The 16,333-nt window shown below is 40.9% G+C and overlaps 1 protein-coding gene across 1 annotated transcript in view; it reads right to left on the reverse strand.

The window, feature by feature from the left end:
- The window catches only part of LOC145406446 (lachesin-like), a 334,573-nt gene extending 320,295 nt beyond the window's left edge, over window positions 1-14,278 (reverse strand). The window contains exon 1 of the mRNA XM_080277601.1: window positions 14,191-14,278. Coding sequence (XP_080133727.1) covers window positions 14,191-14,278 — 88 coding nt within the window. The remainder of the gene's footprint in view (window positions 1-14,190) is intronic.
- Window positions 14,279-16,333: the final 2,055 nt, after the last annotated feature.

Genomic DNA, 16,333 nt, shown 5'->3' on the forward strand with positions numbered 1-16,333 from the left:
CGTAATGCCTATGGAGGTAGACAACAAGCAGGCTTCAATCACAGCACACCTGAAAGAAGTTTAGCGAGCATTATAAAAAAACGGACATGGGCAAAACCTAGAGGACAAACTCTCATGCTGCATATATAGTACATTGGATGAGACATAGCAAATGTGAGTTTACATGAAAGTTTAAAACAAAAATATATAACTGAAATATATTAACAATTCTCGATTTCCACACGACCTCATCTTCAAGTTCCAGAGGTATTTCGGTACAAAGGTAATTTGTTTGCTCGTCTTGACTGCCACTACAAAGCCCATTACCAGTGCCATCAGCACCAAAGTTTCCTGTGATTACCCTACCAACGACTGTAACGAGTAAATCTGATCAGTCGTGTGATGATGTTTTGTGCATCACTCGTACTCACAGTCTGACACAACACTACAGTCAAATTATTAAGTGAATATCAGAGTACTAACTGTGCTGCACTGACTTTAGTGAATACTGTATCTTTCGAATATTTTTTTTTTTTCTGGAAGCGCAGTACTGATATCAAAGTACGTGCAGATGCCAACGTTATTCTTAGGGAAATAAGCCTTTGGTATTCAGTATGCATCTAGTACTCAGCGTGTCAACCACCTCTCTCTCTAGTACACGCATATTTTGTACACTGAATTATATGGTTACCATAAGCTATTACCACCTTTGAGACTCACCACTGTCTCAGGAGCTTCATTTTTAGAAATAAAATTAATCAACATCAGATGTTAGATGCTCTTTTAACAGAAGATGAGGAGTTCATACATAATTATAGGATTAGCTCATAATCCAACTGTGCTATGCGGTCGGCACAATCTAGATATGAGACTCACTGTAGGTGGGCGTGTTACCATAGTTTTAGTCTGACATAAAGGCATACATCTCCACCCACTGATGAGGAACTCAGTCTTTATGCCTAAAATGTTACAGGTGAAAGTACGACAGAGAAAATGGAATACAATCGTACGAGGTTACTCAAGAAGGTGCACATCACGACCCTTCGCACAAACTCATATCAACTTCACACTCTGACACTGAGTATCCACACACTTGAGCCAGCGTGTGAGATCCAGTTTGCAGGATAGAACTGACTGACAAAATTGTGAGTGTGTTCGAGCTCTAATGCCTTCTCTCATGCAAATTAAAAGCATACTTGTATGAAAGTATGTGCCTACAGCATTGTTAGGCAATGTGTTTAACCCTTTCAGGAAGAGGGTGTCTGTTTTTTGTTTACTCATGCTACTACCAAGCCACAGACATTCAGCTAAAGGAAGCACATTAGTAGTAAGGGAGTTAATGTAAGCTTTGAATGACCCAAAAAAAGTCATGTAAGATTAGTAACAGCGAGAACAGATACCGTACAAAAAAGCCATAAACGTGAAGGTATTAATTCTATGCAAGGAATCAAACTCTTACACGTCCTGAAGCATTTCCCCGAACCTTTGAATCCTCACAGCTCGAAATGGATATAGAACATTTGAAACATATGGTAGCGAGAAGGAACAGCAAGACATAAACGGTGAATAAAAAGCCAAAACATGAATTTCAGTTTTAAAATGAAAAATAAAAGTTACTCTTACATACATTTAGATTATCATAATTAATCCCGTTAAGGCACTCATTATTACATGTTTAGGGTACAATATGAGGTAGTTCATCACATAATTAAAGGCTGAGGATTAATTGGGAAGAAGATACTGAATAATACGCAAGTAATTAGGGTCATAATTCCACGACGTCTAAATGGATGAAAAATAACACCTGCCCACCAAGTCACCCACTCCCTTCCTAACTCCTGCCACCTTCACAGCTTGATATATAAGGCTGAGGGTCACGGTCCATACTTACCAAGGACGTCGGTCAAATTTCCCTGATAATCAAGTCTCTAGAGCAGTTAACCGTTATCGTGAAGTGTCTTGTTTTTTAAGTGTCAGTTTTAATAGTCATTTGAGTTAGTGTGTGAAGTGTGTGGTAACTGTATAACTATAGACATGGGTATAAAGAAAAAAGCAGGCATAAACTGTAAATAACTCAAGGTCAAGAATGTTTGTAAATATGAAACCAAGTTTTAGGTCGAGGGGGAATGGGGGATCTGTGTTAAGGATGACCACGGCACCTTGATTATGAGGACAGGTAATTAACAGACGATTAGGTATAATTACCGAAGCTTCAGAAGAAATATCAGGCACCCCGTTGCGATGCAGAAGTTTAGCGGATGGCATTGTAAATTGCAGGACACGCTATGGCAGGACAGGGTAGGACAGGTCAGTTCACGGTAGGGAAAGTTTAGAAGGTCACACGTCAACCCCCAGTCGCCAAGAATATCAGGCAGCCTCTTTGGTCCACATTATTAAACAATTTTAGATTCTGTCAGGCATTAAGTTATGTGAAGAGTTATTAGTATGTCAGTAAGAGACCGACCTGTGGAGTAGTTCCTCTAACAGTTATAACTTTGTTTCAGCTAAACTTGATGGGGTTGAGGATCAGACCAGGGGAAGACTTACTGTCTTTGGTAGCACAAAGTCAAAGGTCAAGGTCATATGGTAAAATCAGTGTATGTTTTGATTTGATTTGGACAAAGGTTGATGAAAGAATTAAGAGCACAGCAAGAACGAAGAGTTTATTTTGAGAACAGTCAGTTAAAGATGAAGGCCACAGGCAAGGTCACAGGTCAATCCGAGTGTATTTGTGTGAACATAATAAGACAAGTTAGTTTGATTTGGACCAAACTCGGTGGAAGGATTGAAGGTCAGCTAAAGATTTACCTATTATTTTTAAACAATAGGTCAAAGGTCAAGGTCATACGGCAAGGTTAGTTTTTATCGATTCAGACCAAACGAATCAGACCAAATTTGGTGGAATGATTCGGGGTAAGCAAAGGTTTAAAGGATTCAATTTTGCAAAACAACTAGTCAACGGTCAAGGTCACAGGTTAAGTTCACGTTCGACCTGTGTGTGTTGTAGTTTACTATATTAAGTCTGTTCTCCCCTGACAAAGATCCGTAAACTCTTCCAGCTTAGTAGATGGCCAAGTGCGTTCGGATGGGAGGATAATTTTAAAAGTACAATGACAAAGAGGCATATTCCTGCCTCACAAGTAAGGCTCATAGAATTCCATGCAGCCACGACACAATCTGGTAGTTGTGGGAGGGGCCGGTTAGTCAGATGAAGTTAACCAGTCTGTAGTACTGTAAGCATCTACTGTGGTTGGCCTCACTTATCAAAGAAAAAAAGAAAAAAAAAAAACAGAACCAGAGCCAGAAACTCTTTAAAAGGTTGCCCTTTCCAGAAAAAAAATAAATAAATAAAAAGTGGTAAAGATGTGTTTCTGAATGGGTTCTGCGTTTGCCTTTTTGTACGGCGGCTTTTCCTTTGGTGAATAAACTTGTTTAAAGGTGTCAGTAATTAAATTAAAGCAAATATTGGATATTGCATTACATGTTCGGTGAACGGCCTCTCAAGAGTTGAACAAAATCATGCAGGGGAAGCAACAGTGAAATATTAAGTATGCTATATGTTTATTAACAACAAATTCATCTTACCGTAGGTTAAAAATAATCATCTGAAAGTAACAGTCTATTTATCTATCTATCTACTTCCAGACGCCTCAATCCCGTAGGGGGTGGCCACAAACAAATCGCCTCCATGTCTCCCTGTCCCCCGCCATTTCACTGCCCTTCCCCCAACTCATATCTCCCCTCTCTCATATACCTCTCCACTCCGTCCCTCCATCCCATCCTCGGCTTCTCCTTCCCTCTCCCACTTCCACCTCACTCACATACTCCTCGTTAGTCTCTCGCTCTCCATCCTCTCCACATGGTCAAACAATGATAACAATAATAAAGTGAAAAAAGCAACCAAACAGCAAGCAAATTTCAAGGTCATTCCTGAGCTAAATGAAATCTTCTGAATATGCAATAATGAAAATAATTGACTTACCTAAAAAAAACAAAAAACAAAAAAAAAGTCCTCAAAACGTACATCTACTACTTTTAAAAATGATGCCATAGTGCACATACAGAACACCTAAGTCCATGCCAGATAGCTGAAGCACTGAACTTGCTTTTTTTTTTTTTTTCTTACAAATTTCAGGTTACTTCATTCAATTTGTCAGAGATTTTTTTTATTTCAAGAGTATGCACTGGAGAGAAGGGGAATGAAAGTAAGCAGAAGCAAGACTCAGTACATGTGTGTAAATGAGAGAGATGACAGGGGGACCGTGAGGCTGCAAGATGTAGAGGTGGCAAAGGTAGATGAATTCAAATACTTGGGGTCAACCGTACAAAGTAACGGAGAGTGTGGTAGAGAGGTAAAAGAGAGAGTGCAGGCGGGATGGAGTGGGTGGAGAAAGGTGACAGGAGTGACCTGTAACAGAAGGGTCCCTGCAGAAATGAAAGGGAAAGTTTATAAGACTGTAGTGAGGCCAGCCATGTCGTACGGAATGGAGACAGTACCACTGACAAAAAGACAGGAGGCACAGTTGGAGGTAGGAGAATTGAAGAAGTTGCGTTTTTCACTAGGAGTGGCGAGGTTGGACAAAATTAGAAACGAACATATTAGAGGGACAGAGCACGTAAGTCAGTTTGGGGACAAAGCTAGAGAGGCGAGACTGAGATGGTTTGGACATGTGCGGAGGAGGGATGAGAAGTATGTTGGGAGGAGGATGCGGGAAATGGAGTTACCAGGCAGGAGAAAGAGAGGAAGGCCAAAGAGAAGGTTTATGGATGTAGTGAAGGAGGACATGCGGGTGGTAGGTGTAAGAGAAGAAGATGCAGAAGACAGAGTAAGATGAAGACGGGTGATCCGCTGTGGCGACCCCTAAGGAGAGAGCCGAAAGGAGAAGAAGAGGTGCCAAGAGTAAACTAACTAAAGGACGTTTTCCAGCTGAATGAATTGTTCAGCATACACCATTCAGTTGCCTTTTTTCCTTTTTTTTCTTTTTTCTTTTTTCTTATTTTTTAAGTGAAGGTACTGGAGACTTGGAACCTCGGTTGGGGTAGGAGGAGTTTAGGATTTTGATTTTCGTTAAATCACCATTGACTGATCTTCCACAAGTCCCTAATTCGGACCAAACTTCAAAATGGATGAAAGATTGGCCACAGAGTCTTATCAGTACTATTACAGTGGCATGTTGAGGCGCCAACCATCCACCCACACGATGGAATGCTGCCTTTAGGTGGCTCAACATTAAATGATAAGCCAAATGGTATCCTATAATCCAGGAAACCAATTACTACGTTTGGTGGTAACTATATAGCGAACTGATGCCAGGTGGTTTAATGGGTCCAAGGTTCTTCAATTGGATGGAAACCGTAATAATTTAAATCCTAGGGGTGTTTGCTGCCTACTGCTCACATTAAGCCATCCATGGGCAGGAGAGGCTGGTCACTCTTCGTCTGAAATGTTAGGATTCAGTAGCCCTACTGCGGATCCTTACGCCCCTGATAGGACAAAAAAAAGACTGGATGATGTAACAATAATAATGATGATAATAATGATAATAATAATAATAATAATAATAATAATACCGGTAATAATAATAATAATAATAATAATAATAGATAATAATAATAATAATACCCTTATAATAATAAAAATAAAATATCTAAATATCTATTATCAGACACCTTAATCCCGTAAGGGGTGGCCAAAAACAAATCGTCTCCATGTCGCCCTGTCCAACTCCATTTCATTGCCCTGCTCCCAGCTAAAACCTCCCTCTCCCATATACCTCTCCACTCCATCCCTCCACCTCATCCTCGCCCTCCCCCCTCTCTCTCCCCCCTTCCACACTACCGACATACACTCTCCTCGTTTGTCTCTCGCCCTCCATCCTCTACACTTGGCCAAACCACCTCAGTGTATTTCTCCTAAAGCTTTCTGTCACATCCACATCAACACCAAAGAGCTCCTTCACTTCCTCATTTGTTAGTCTGTCTCATTATGTAACTCCATATGCTCCTCTCAGATAACTAATTTCCATTGCTCACACTATTGACTTGTGTCCTTCCGACAAGGTCCAAGCTTCACTTCCATATGTTAGAGTTAGTATCACAATAGTACCATGCAGCGACTGTTTTACTTCCATGCTTACTTCCTTGTTTCATAAACCTGCTTTCACAGAACCAGCAACCTTTCTTCCTTCTTGTACCCTTTCAGGCACTTCACCCTCCAAACTTCCATCCTTACGCATCACACTACCCAAGTATTTAAATGCACTCACATCTTCCATTTCCTCACCATCCAACTTCACTGTACATTCAGTGACTTCATTACTCTCGGAGGGTATCAGGACAACTGCTCCCTGGACAAGTGCCCCCCGAACAACTGACCCCGGACAACGGCCCCCTGGATAATCGCACCCGTAGGACAACTGCACCCCCGGAAAATTGCCTCCCGCTACAGGTTAGGTTAGGTTAAGTTAGGTTAGACACTAACGTCCATTTGTACAGTGAATCGGGTGACATTTAGCGGAGGCAATTGTCCTAGGGGCTGTTTTCCTAAGGGGAGGATTGTCCAGGGGGCAGTTGTCCGGGGGTAGTTGTCCAGGGGACAATTGTCCAGGGAGCAGTTGTCCTAGAACTCCCTCGAAGACCACAGCTTTACTCTTCCCTACTGTCACCTTTAGATTCCGTTTCTTACACACTTTCCCAAACTCATTCACCTAGCCTTGAAGATCCCCTTCGTCTTCAATTAACAACACAGTATCAACTGCGAACAACAGTACTGTACAAGAAGTTTCCAAACGCTGCCCCCTCTCATTAGGGCCGCTCCAAAATCCACTGTCTTTCCTTGTATTTCTTTTATAAACCCACCCATATACAGACTGAACAGCCATCGAGACATGGCACATCCCTTTTTCAAACGAATATTCAGGCAGAGAATTTCACTCATTTCACAATCCACACACACAGCAGCCTTAACATCCCCATAAACACACTTCTCGGCATTCAGCAACTTCCCATTTGCATCATCAGTTCTTAATATTTTTCACATTCCTTGTCTATCCACCCTGTCATATGCTTTCTCTAAATCCATGAAGCCGCATACAACTTCTTTCCCTTCTCTAGAAACTTTTCCACTAAAAACCTAAGGATGAATATCTGATCTACACAACTCTTCCCTTCCTAAAATTTCCCTGTTCTTCTCCAACTAATCATTCTTCCCTTCCTAAAACTTCCCTGTTCTTCTCCAACAAATTTCTCCGTTATTTCCCTTACTCTGTCAATAAGTATCCATCCATATACTTTTCCTATGACACTCAGAAGACAAATGCCCCTGTGATTACCAAACACTTCATTTTTCCCTTTTCTTTATACAGGGGAATAATTATACATGACTTTCAGTCCTCCAGGGCTTTACCTTTCTCCCAGGCCAATCTGTACATCTTCCATATCCATTCTACTCGTACTACTCTTTCTCCCCCATTCTTCACCATTTCACCACAAACTTCATCAAATCCTGGGGCTTTCCCTATTTTGACTTTCTAAATTGCATCCACTACTTCCATCCTACTAATCTCTTCCTCCCTTCTCACCTCCCTCATCCCAGCCATTCCCCAGCCACATATACTCACATTACTTTCATTCTCTGTGTTTAACAATTCTTTAAAGTGTTCCTCCATCTGATCCCCTTTTCTTCCTTCTCCACTAGCAATCTACCATTATTATCTTTCACTCCGCGACTAACTTCATCAACCTGTCTAACTCTCTCTCCCTCTTTCCAGAACATTTTCTTACATACTTCCAAACTCCTCATCGACTTTCCTCTTACTCCCTCTTACTGATATTTTCACCTCTCTCTTCCTTTTTACATGTAACTCTCTTTTCCATCTCTCAACTTCCTCCATTCCTTTGCTTCCCATCCACTTACAATATGCATTATTCTTTTGCGTCACAGCTTTTCTCACCTCTTCATTTCACCATGCTGTTCCTTGCACCCCCTTTCGTCTATTCTTCACAGTGGCTTAGACCATACGCACATCCCCCATGCACTCATTCATAACCTTGTGCTGCTTCACCTACATGTCCATTTAAGTCCCCTCCCAAAATCACTATCTCATCATCCCGCATAACACCCACTACACGTATTAAATCATCCCAATATCTATCTTTCTCTGCTTCATCCAATCCTGCCTGTGGTGCATATGCCGATATAATCACAGCTACCTTTCTACCCAATAGAATTTTCACTACCAATATCCTATCGCTTACTCTCAAAACATTCATAACATATTCCAGTATAGATATATATATATATATATATATATATATATATATATATATATATATATATATATATATATATATATATATCCCATTGGATCCCAGGGGTGCTGGGCGAGGCATGGCACTGGGGTGGGTACTAAGCGTACCGCCCTTCGCCTATCGGCTCATCGGTCCCTACCCGGGGGTTCCCTACTTTGTAAAGACTTGAAGAATCCAGTTCTGTCCAATATTCCAGACACTGGGCTCCAATGGGATATATATATATATATATATATATATATATATATATATATATAAATATATATATATATATATATATATATATATATAATCAGCAGCAGCAGCAGCCGTTTGAGTATCCACTGCAGGACCGGCCTATCCCAACCGAATTGGGGACGATACAGCCAGTGTATCTCTACCAAGTGGCTTAGGCTGTCTGGTAGAGACTGTATGAAGGGTGAGAAATGCTTGTAAGTGTAACTGTGGTGCATTTTAGTCTTTATTTGGAGCAACACCAGAAGAATTCGATCAACGGTGAGAAATCCTAGCTGGATGATGCATAAAAAACTAATCTGAGTAGTCCTTTCTCTACTGCTACATAATTTAGTTATTTTATTTGGGTAAACACCAGACGAAAATGTTCAATCAAGGGAGATCAAGCATTTAATAGGTTTAAGTCCGTTAAAGTTCCGGTGTGACATCAGCATAGGTCAGATATGGCTGACTCATTTCATTCCATCTTAACACAGACGGAGAGAACCTTGGTTATAAAAACTACGGTCCGAGCCCATAATACTGTCGTGTAAGGAGCTTTCTTGCACCTCCTCCTTAGACCCTATATCTGGTTCGGTAATATATTGTGTTCTTATGTACTGTATGTGTGTAACTAAAGGCTTTACTTCAAATAACATACAAATGAACGATATGCTGATGGAAGATAAATGGTTAAAGAGAAGATACTAGGAATCCTCCTCATTCGGTGAAAATACGGCTTTACGAGTGGTACAGTCACTGCTACATGTGGTGCTCCCCCAACCACATCCATGTAAGACAGGCTAATCGAGCTGCCTGGGTTTTGTCCAGTCATTCGTATATCCTGGTCAACTGATGTATTACGTTGAATTTCTTTCTAGAGAAAAAGTCCCCACCACATGTTTCTTTACACAACACAGCTCATCACACAACACAGTCTATCAAACTGTCCTTTACCCCAGCAGGGGATCGAACACTCGTCATTTCTGACAACAGACAACCTCTCTAAGCAGAATTTTCTGTCGTATAACGAAGTTTATATGAATAAATACTGTACTTTCTTTTCAATATCTGAGGGTCCTAAAATCCCCACTGTAATACTTGAGTGAGGTAATTCACTGCAAGAGATAACCAGTACTCTCAGTCAATCACGTATTCAACTGGTCAGTCCTGGGACTCATCCTCAGTCTGTCTTTCCCTCTGACTTCGATCCACAATCAAACACCTTTTAAACGCAATGTGTCGGGACGTCTTGGAATTAATGAATCTCTATTTGGGATCTCTTTTATTTAATTTTCTCTAGACAGAACGACTTTTTGTTGGTTATCAGCCCCTCTTATTTTACATTACAGAGAGAGAGAGAGAGAGAGAATGTCGTCGTACAGGACATCGACTTGCACATCTGAACTGATGGAGAGAACCACATGCACGACATCATTTTGGTCTGTGATGGCGGCAACTCTTATGATTTTAACATAAATTTCACTTGCCACATCACCATACAACGGTCAACAACTTACATGAATCCATGAAACGAATTACAAATACAGTCTGCCATCCATAACAAGGAATCAATGAACATTATGTATGCTAGTATCCACTTAACGGAAAAAAATTAACGTAGGTAAGAGTTTGTCTGCAAAACGTCTGCATCCATACTCAGAGTCGTAATGCAGCTGGAAGTTCAGTTTCAGAAATAACCACCAATGCATATCAGCTTGGTGTGAAGATCGATATACCGAAGTGTGTCAAATATTTACCCGCCGTAAGTTATGGGACGCGGTCAAAAACTTACCATTTTTTTCAAATCAGTAACAGCCTTCGACATAGCTGTAGTGAATAATGAACAGGTGTCAATTATATTAATGATTCAATCTGCGTTCCTGACATTTGTCTCTGCGAATGCGAGGTGTAAAAATACTCCTCCGGATTGTTTTGCTATTTTCACTTTTACCTGATCCAAAATTAACATCTGTATATCATGAATACTGCCATATGACATCAAATTAACATGTGACATCAAATTCACACTCAAATGTGATGCTAATCAGTCAGGATAGGGATGCAGAGCTGTAGTGTTCTTTTTCTACCGATGAGACATGTCAAATATGATAAAAGGGACGAAAATCTCGCTCAGGTAAGGTGAAAGATATCGACTCTGTACAGATGTGCTATGTTGCTGCTTAATATCCTCTTAGACAAGTGAGTAACAGAGAACAGTAGTCTGATAGAGTGGCAGGTGATCTTAGAATGACCCGCAAGCGTAGTGTGGTCTTTTGTTTGATATACCGGTACCGTTTTATATATACAAACTCCATATAAAAGTTATTAGTACATAAAATAATTCCAGGTTACATTGTATCCTTTTCGTGATCGTAACAACTCTAGTATTCTATACCAGTTAACATCAAGAGATTTTCTTCATCTTGAACTAAATATAAGAGATTCAGATTGTTACCTGTCCCCGCCGAGAGGCTTGGGGAAGGGTGTTTTCACTCGATTTGTCTGTCTGTCTGTCTGTTAGCAACTTTACGCGAAAACTACTGGTGCGATTTTGATTAAAATTACAGGTATGATGGGCTGATATAATCTGGGTTCAAACTGGGTCAAGGCCCAGGCTGTCGGCCCCAAAAACGTTAAAAAATTGGGGACAGGTAAAAATCGATTTTTCACCAAAACTACTTTCAAATACGTCAAATACCCATGAAACCAAAACCTAAAGGTGCATCTTTCAGATCTGCATCCTATAACATGCCCATTACATCAGGGGGGTCACCCCCCAGTTTGCAGTAGGGGGGGTCAGTGTCAGGTGTTTCTGGCCTAAATTTTTTTTTTTTTTTCTTGTGTCTGACTCTGGGCACAGGCTTCACAGCCTGCTCTCGGGGTCCAGTAGTCCTCCTACATACATACACCTCTCTACATGTCACCACTTCGGCGCTAACACCCACCGCCCATACTGAATACATGCTACGGCTGTCTCATACAGGAGTGGTGTATTGGTATTAGCGGGGGTATTTTTACATGTCCGCAGGTCTTCTGGTAGAGCAGTAAAGTGTGATTTTCATGAAATTCAAATCCTTAAACTGTTCCCTGCCCCAGCAGGGATTTGAACCTGGGCCCGGTAAGACTGCAGGCCACCTCTCTACCGATTGAGCCACCACCTCCCCCAGATGGGCATTAAATCGTGTTTTCACCCGATTCACTCCAAATTTGATATGTGACATCTTTGACTAGATATCCTGTTGTGCTTATACCTCAACACTAAAATGACTGCCGAGGACGGGTTTGCTGTGCATTGGCACCACTTCTTGTTAATTCTGTAATGAATATCCTTTTAATCGAGAAGACAACTCTGGTATTCTATTCTAGAAAACTCCAGGCGATTTTATTCAGCAGAGTAGGTATAACAACATCGAAGTGTTAATCTTATGAAGTGATTAATTCCGGACAGCATTACTGTTAAGATAGTTTTCCAGTAATGTTCCAGGAAAGGACCAGTACGTCTGATTGAGTTTAGCTCCTTCCCTTTCCTTTAATACCATTTCAGATTACGTTTGTCTCTTTTATTCTGGTACCATTTCATATCATTTGGACTGCACCATTTACGGCTACTGCGATATATTATTTTGTAATAAGAACATTACCGGTATCTTCTTTATCGACAAGTTTCCGCATTACTCAGAGTTTTTAGAGATACTATTATTCATATATATATATATATATATATATATATATATATATATATATATATATATATATATATATATATATATATATATATATATAATGGATCCAAAGGAGAGTCCAAACAGTCCAGACTCCCTGTAATAGAGATGTCCAGTTATTTGATCCTGACCGTCAAAGGGAAAGATGCAGATACCTTTGCTCCTAGTTAAAACAGATAGCCGACACTGTATAAAGCACAATAAACAATTAAACAAACAAAAAAGCACATGGGAGGAGGAATGCATGTTTTTCAGTTACATCGTTATTGATATGACCCTCTTGACTGTAGGTAAATGCTGAAATCGCCCCTGTACATGACGCAAACAAAGTGCTCTTAACCCCTTTGCCCAGACTAAGTATTTACTTTTTTATTATTAGTATCTTCAGATTATTTTATTCAGCTTAGGTGAAACTTTCCGAACTTGCCAGGTTAAAGTGTTTTTTAGTTAAGCAGAAACACAAAAGTGTTTCCCACCTTAAAAACGTCCAAGAGTATCAGGAATGAATGTCAAAAATAGTAGTCCATATAATAACTTTTTTCGGGTATACCAGTCAATACCCTCCCTCTTCAGCGCTGAGTACAAATTTTAGTATCAATCGTAATTTGTTGTTCCAAAAATTACCGAAATCCTCAAGCAGTGTTACCTTTAAGCTTTATATGCAGCATTTCCAGTACGGAGAAATATTTTGCTGGAGTATTATAACTGATCAGAGATAGAAGAACCGACTACTACTTTGTTAATAGCGTTTTAAGTCATAACATTTCATCATGTAACCAATGAATCGTGAATCACTCTGAGACTACTTCGTCATATTACTTATTCCCCATACTCCACAATCCACATACATTATAGGCGCGTTATGGCGAGAAATGACGTCACAATGTGTTAATTAATCATTATTACACAAACATCGGGTGCAAAGCCAGTAACACTGGGTGCAAAGCCCGTCATTTCGAGTGCGAAGCTCAAGAATAGTGAAGGTTGCTTTCGAGACATTTTTAACATCATAAAGTGCTCTGGACTTCTCCATATTGGATACACACACCGTGTACGTTTCCTATGTAAACTGAGCCTGCCAGGGCAGCACAGTGGAAACCAGTCAAAATTAAGCCTGCCAGGGCAGCACAGTGGAAACCAGTCAAAATTTTGTGGGTGATTCGATTCACAGACAATATGATGAAGCCAAATGTGACCAGTTAAACAGTTGATTTTCTATTCTGACGACTCTCTCCAAGAACTCAAAAGTGGGTTAAGATAGATATCAAAACGATCCACGCAAATCCGTGTAGTCACAATCCACCTACATATCCGTATATTGCCATTCAAACGCTGATTACAACTTATAGTGTAGATCGCGTCATAGATTAAGGGTTTGTTCTGCAAAATTGTTGTGCTTTATTTATTTTATATTCGTGTGCAAGAGGATCAAAGTGCAGCCAATGGACTACGTTTCCAGGATTCTGCACGCGACCTGGAGATTTATTGATCCATGGAACTCAGCCGCTGCCACGGCTGAAGCTGGTGACGGCCACTGACCTACTTTCAGCCGACTCTAGTTCGACACGTCAGTATTGATCGACGTACATGTTGAAAGGTATTGTTCCATATTTAAAATGGTCAGTCTTGTTTATCTGATGGCTGCTTTCCGAGTTGCACAGTCTCCCACAGCATCCCAGTCACCTCTTCTAACCCTGAGGTCCCTTTTTATGACCTCATCATACATCCCTTTGTTCTTCCCGCAATGCCCCTTCCATTCATGTTAAATCTTTTCAGAGTCTTACCCAGTTATTCTCACATTTTTTTTTTTTTTTTTGGGGGGGAGGGGAAGTCATGCCTCATGAACTGAAGACAAAACATTATTTGAAAGTGAAAACAATAAGAACGGCCTATAGGCACACGTGATTCTGGATGGGTAATGGATGATGATACAGAAACGATGATCGTGTTGCGGTAATCTTACCTGCAAGAGCCACGTGCGTCCAGAGGCTGAGAGCGAGGGACGCCATCTTCCAGCGGCCGCAAGACCTCAACGGCGGCGGCAGCGTCATAGCTCTTTTTTTACGATTCCTTTTATCCATGTTTCCGTTTCTACTGCTTTCACGCTGCTTCTTGGTTCATCTTCTTGTCAGGGTGTTTTACCTTATTTCATTCTTTCCCCTGTAGTCTTCCCTGTCATACGATTTCTTTGCCAGACAATTTTTTTATCAACCTAATCTGTATGTATTTTTATTCCTGTTATTTTCTCACATCTTCGTTCATCTTCTTGTGTGGTTTATCACAGATTATTTTTGTCCTGGTATTTCTCGTTGTGCTTTAAGACCCCGCAGACCAGGCAGAATTTCCTAATCAGTCAGCCTTTCAATTAATCTTCCTGGCCGACGTCTGACGCGATCCCCTCTCCGAACAGGCCGCACCCACAGTATTGAACTGGAGAAGGAACCTTTCAGTTGTTAAACGATTTGCAAGCCCTCGGTTTCTCCTGTCAGAGGATGCACTCCATCGCACTGGCTGTTACTTACTAATCATTGACATTCGCCCTAACCCTAATTTTCACTAATTGGCCTAGATATTGAATCAGTTATGTACATCACTTCCAAAATCACCTGCAACTTAACCTATTAATAATAATACTAATATTAATATCCATCAGTCACATTAGATATAAACGACTCAAATTACTACACAACAGCGGGTGGTGTCGGCGCAGTTTTGTTCATCTAAGTCGGGTTCTTCTCGCCCACACGCATCCAGCTGGCCAAATAAACACGCAAAACCAAAAGTAACCACTTGTTCAGTCAAGAAACTAAAAACATAGTGGCACTGTTTCAAAATGGTCTGTGTTCCATACAGTACTGTGGAGCTGACCTGGAGGTGTGATCGACGATGATAACGTTACATGTTTTAAAAAATGGCTGGAGTCTGTTTTAATGAAAGCTAATGTAAGTAGATCAGTCATTATTCCAGTGTTGTTTGACCCAGCCGAAAGAATTACAGACCTAGAGCTAGTGGAGGGACGTTCATCTTTATAGACAGTGGCAACGATGCTGTGGAAGGTGTCTCATTATAAGTTGTCCACTTTAACTTTGTCTGAAAATTGCCATCTCCAGCATAAATGTTGAGCTGCAATAGGAGTTTAACGCTAAAATAAGATGCTAAGCATGAAGAAACACTGAAGAATGGATGTATAAGAGTAGCACTGTCTTATTCTGCGACTGAGTTGCGGGAGGTAAGCTGAAACAGGACGAAACTTTTCGGCCAAGTTAAGCTGGACGAACTATACTAGGCGTGGCATCCCGATGAATCATTCAGCCTTGATGCTTAGCGGTGAGAACGTCTTCCATCAAGGAGGTGAGGTAGGAAGCAGAATATGTGGTGGCGGGAGCGAGTTAGTGAATGCCTACACCACACCACGGCCAACAGAACACTGGTGAGTGACTCCGCCCACCAGCCCAGGCGACCCAAGTAGCTCCTCCTATCTCTCCGCCTACCCAATCTCCCGCCCCCGCCTCACCCGCCGTCTTGCACCACCCAATTTGCGTCCCACCCACATATTTTTAGACTGCTTACCATTTTTTCTCCTCGGGATCATTACTATTAGTTTATGTGACCCTAATTTTACCCAACCAAACCTGGCTGACTAACCTAACTCAGGGCCGGATCCAGCACTTTGAAAAAGAAGGGGGAGGGGGGGGGATGATTCTTGGCAGAATTACCCCTAAATTCACTTAAGGAATAGACAAATGAAAATGCTAATTTCATTCATTTTAATCATGGGAGAACACTAATATAAGCAAGTGCACAAAGATTTTCATTCCTTACCTGTATATGTTGATCAGTACCGCTCCTCCTTTATTATCAGTAATCACTGCTCTACCGAAAAAGAGGTGGAGGCGAACGACCCCCCCTATTCATGCCTCTAACTTGACCCAGGATGATCACGGTTGCTTTACCTCACCGAACTTTCACAAAGATAACCTAACAGACTAACCTGACCTATTCCAGGATTATCACGCTTTCTTAATTTAATGCTTAAGACAACCTAACCTAATCTCTCCTAACCTAATCTGACCTACAGATCTTCCTCAACTGACGACGAGAAAAGA

The sequence above is a fragment of the Coenobita brevimanus genome, chromosome 70 (assembly GCF_032717465.1).
Source record: "Coenobita brevimanus isolate Jiangsu-jjx chromosome 70, ASM3271746v2, whole genome shotgun sequence".
NCBI classification, from domain to species: domain Eukaryota; kingdom Metazoa; phylum Arthropoda; class Malacostraca; order Decapoda; family Coenobitidae; genus Coenobita; species Coenobita brevimanus.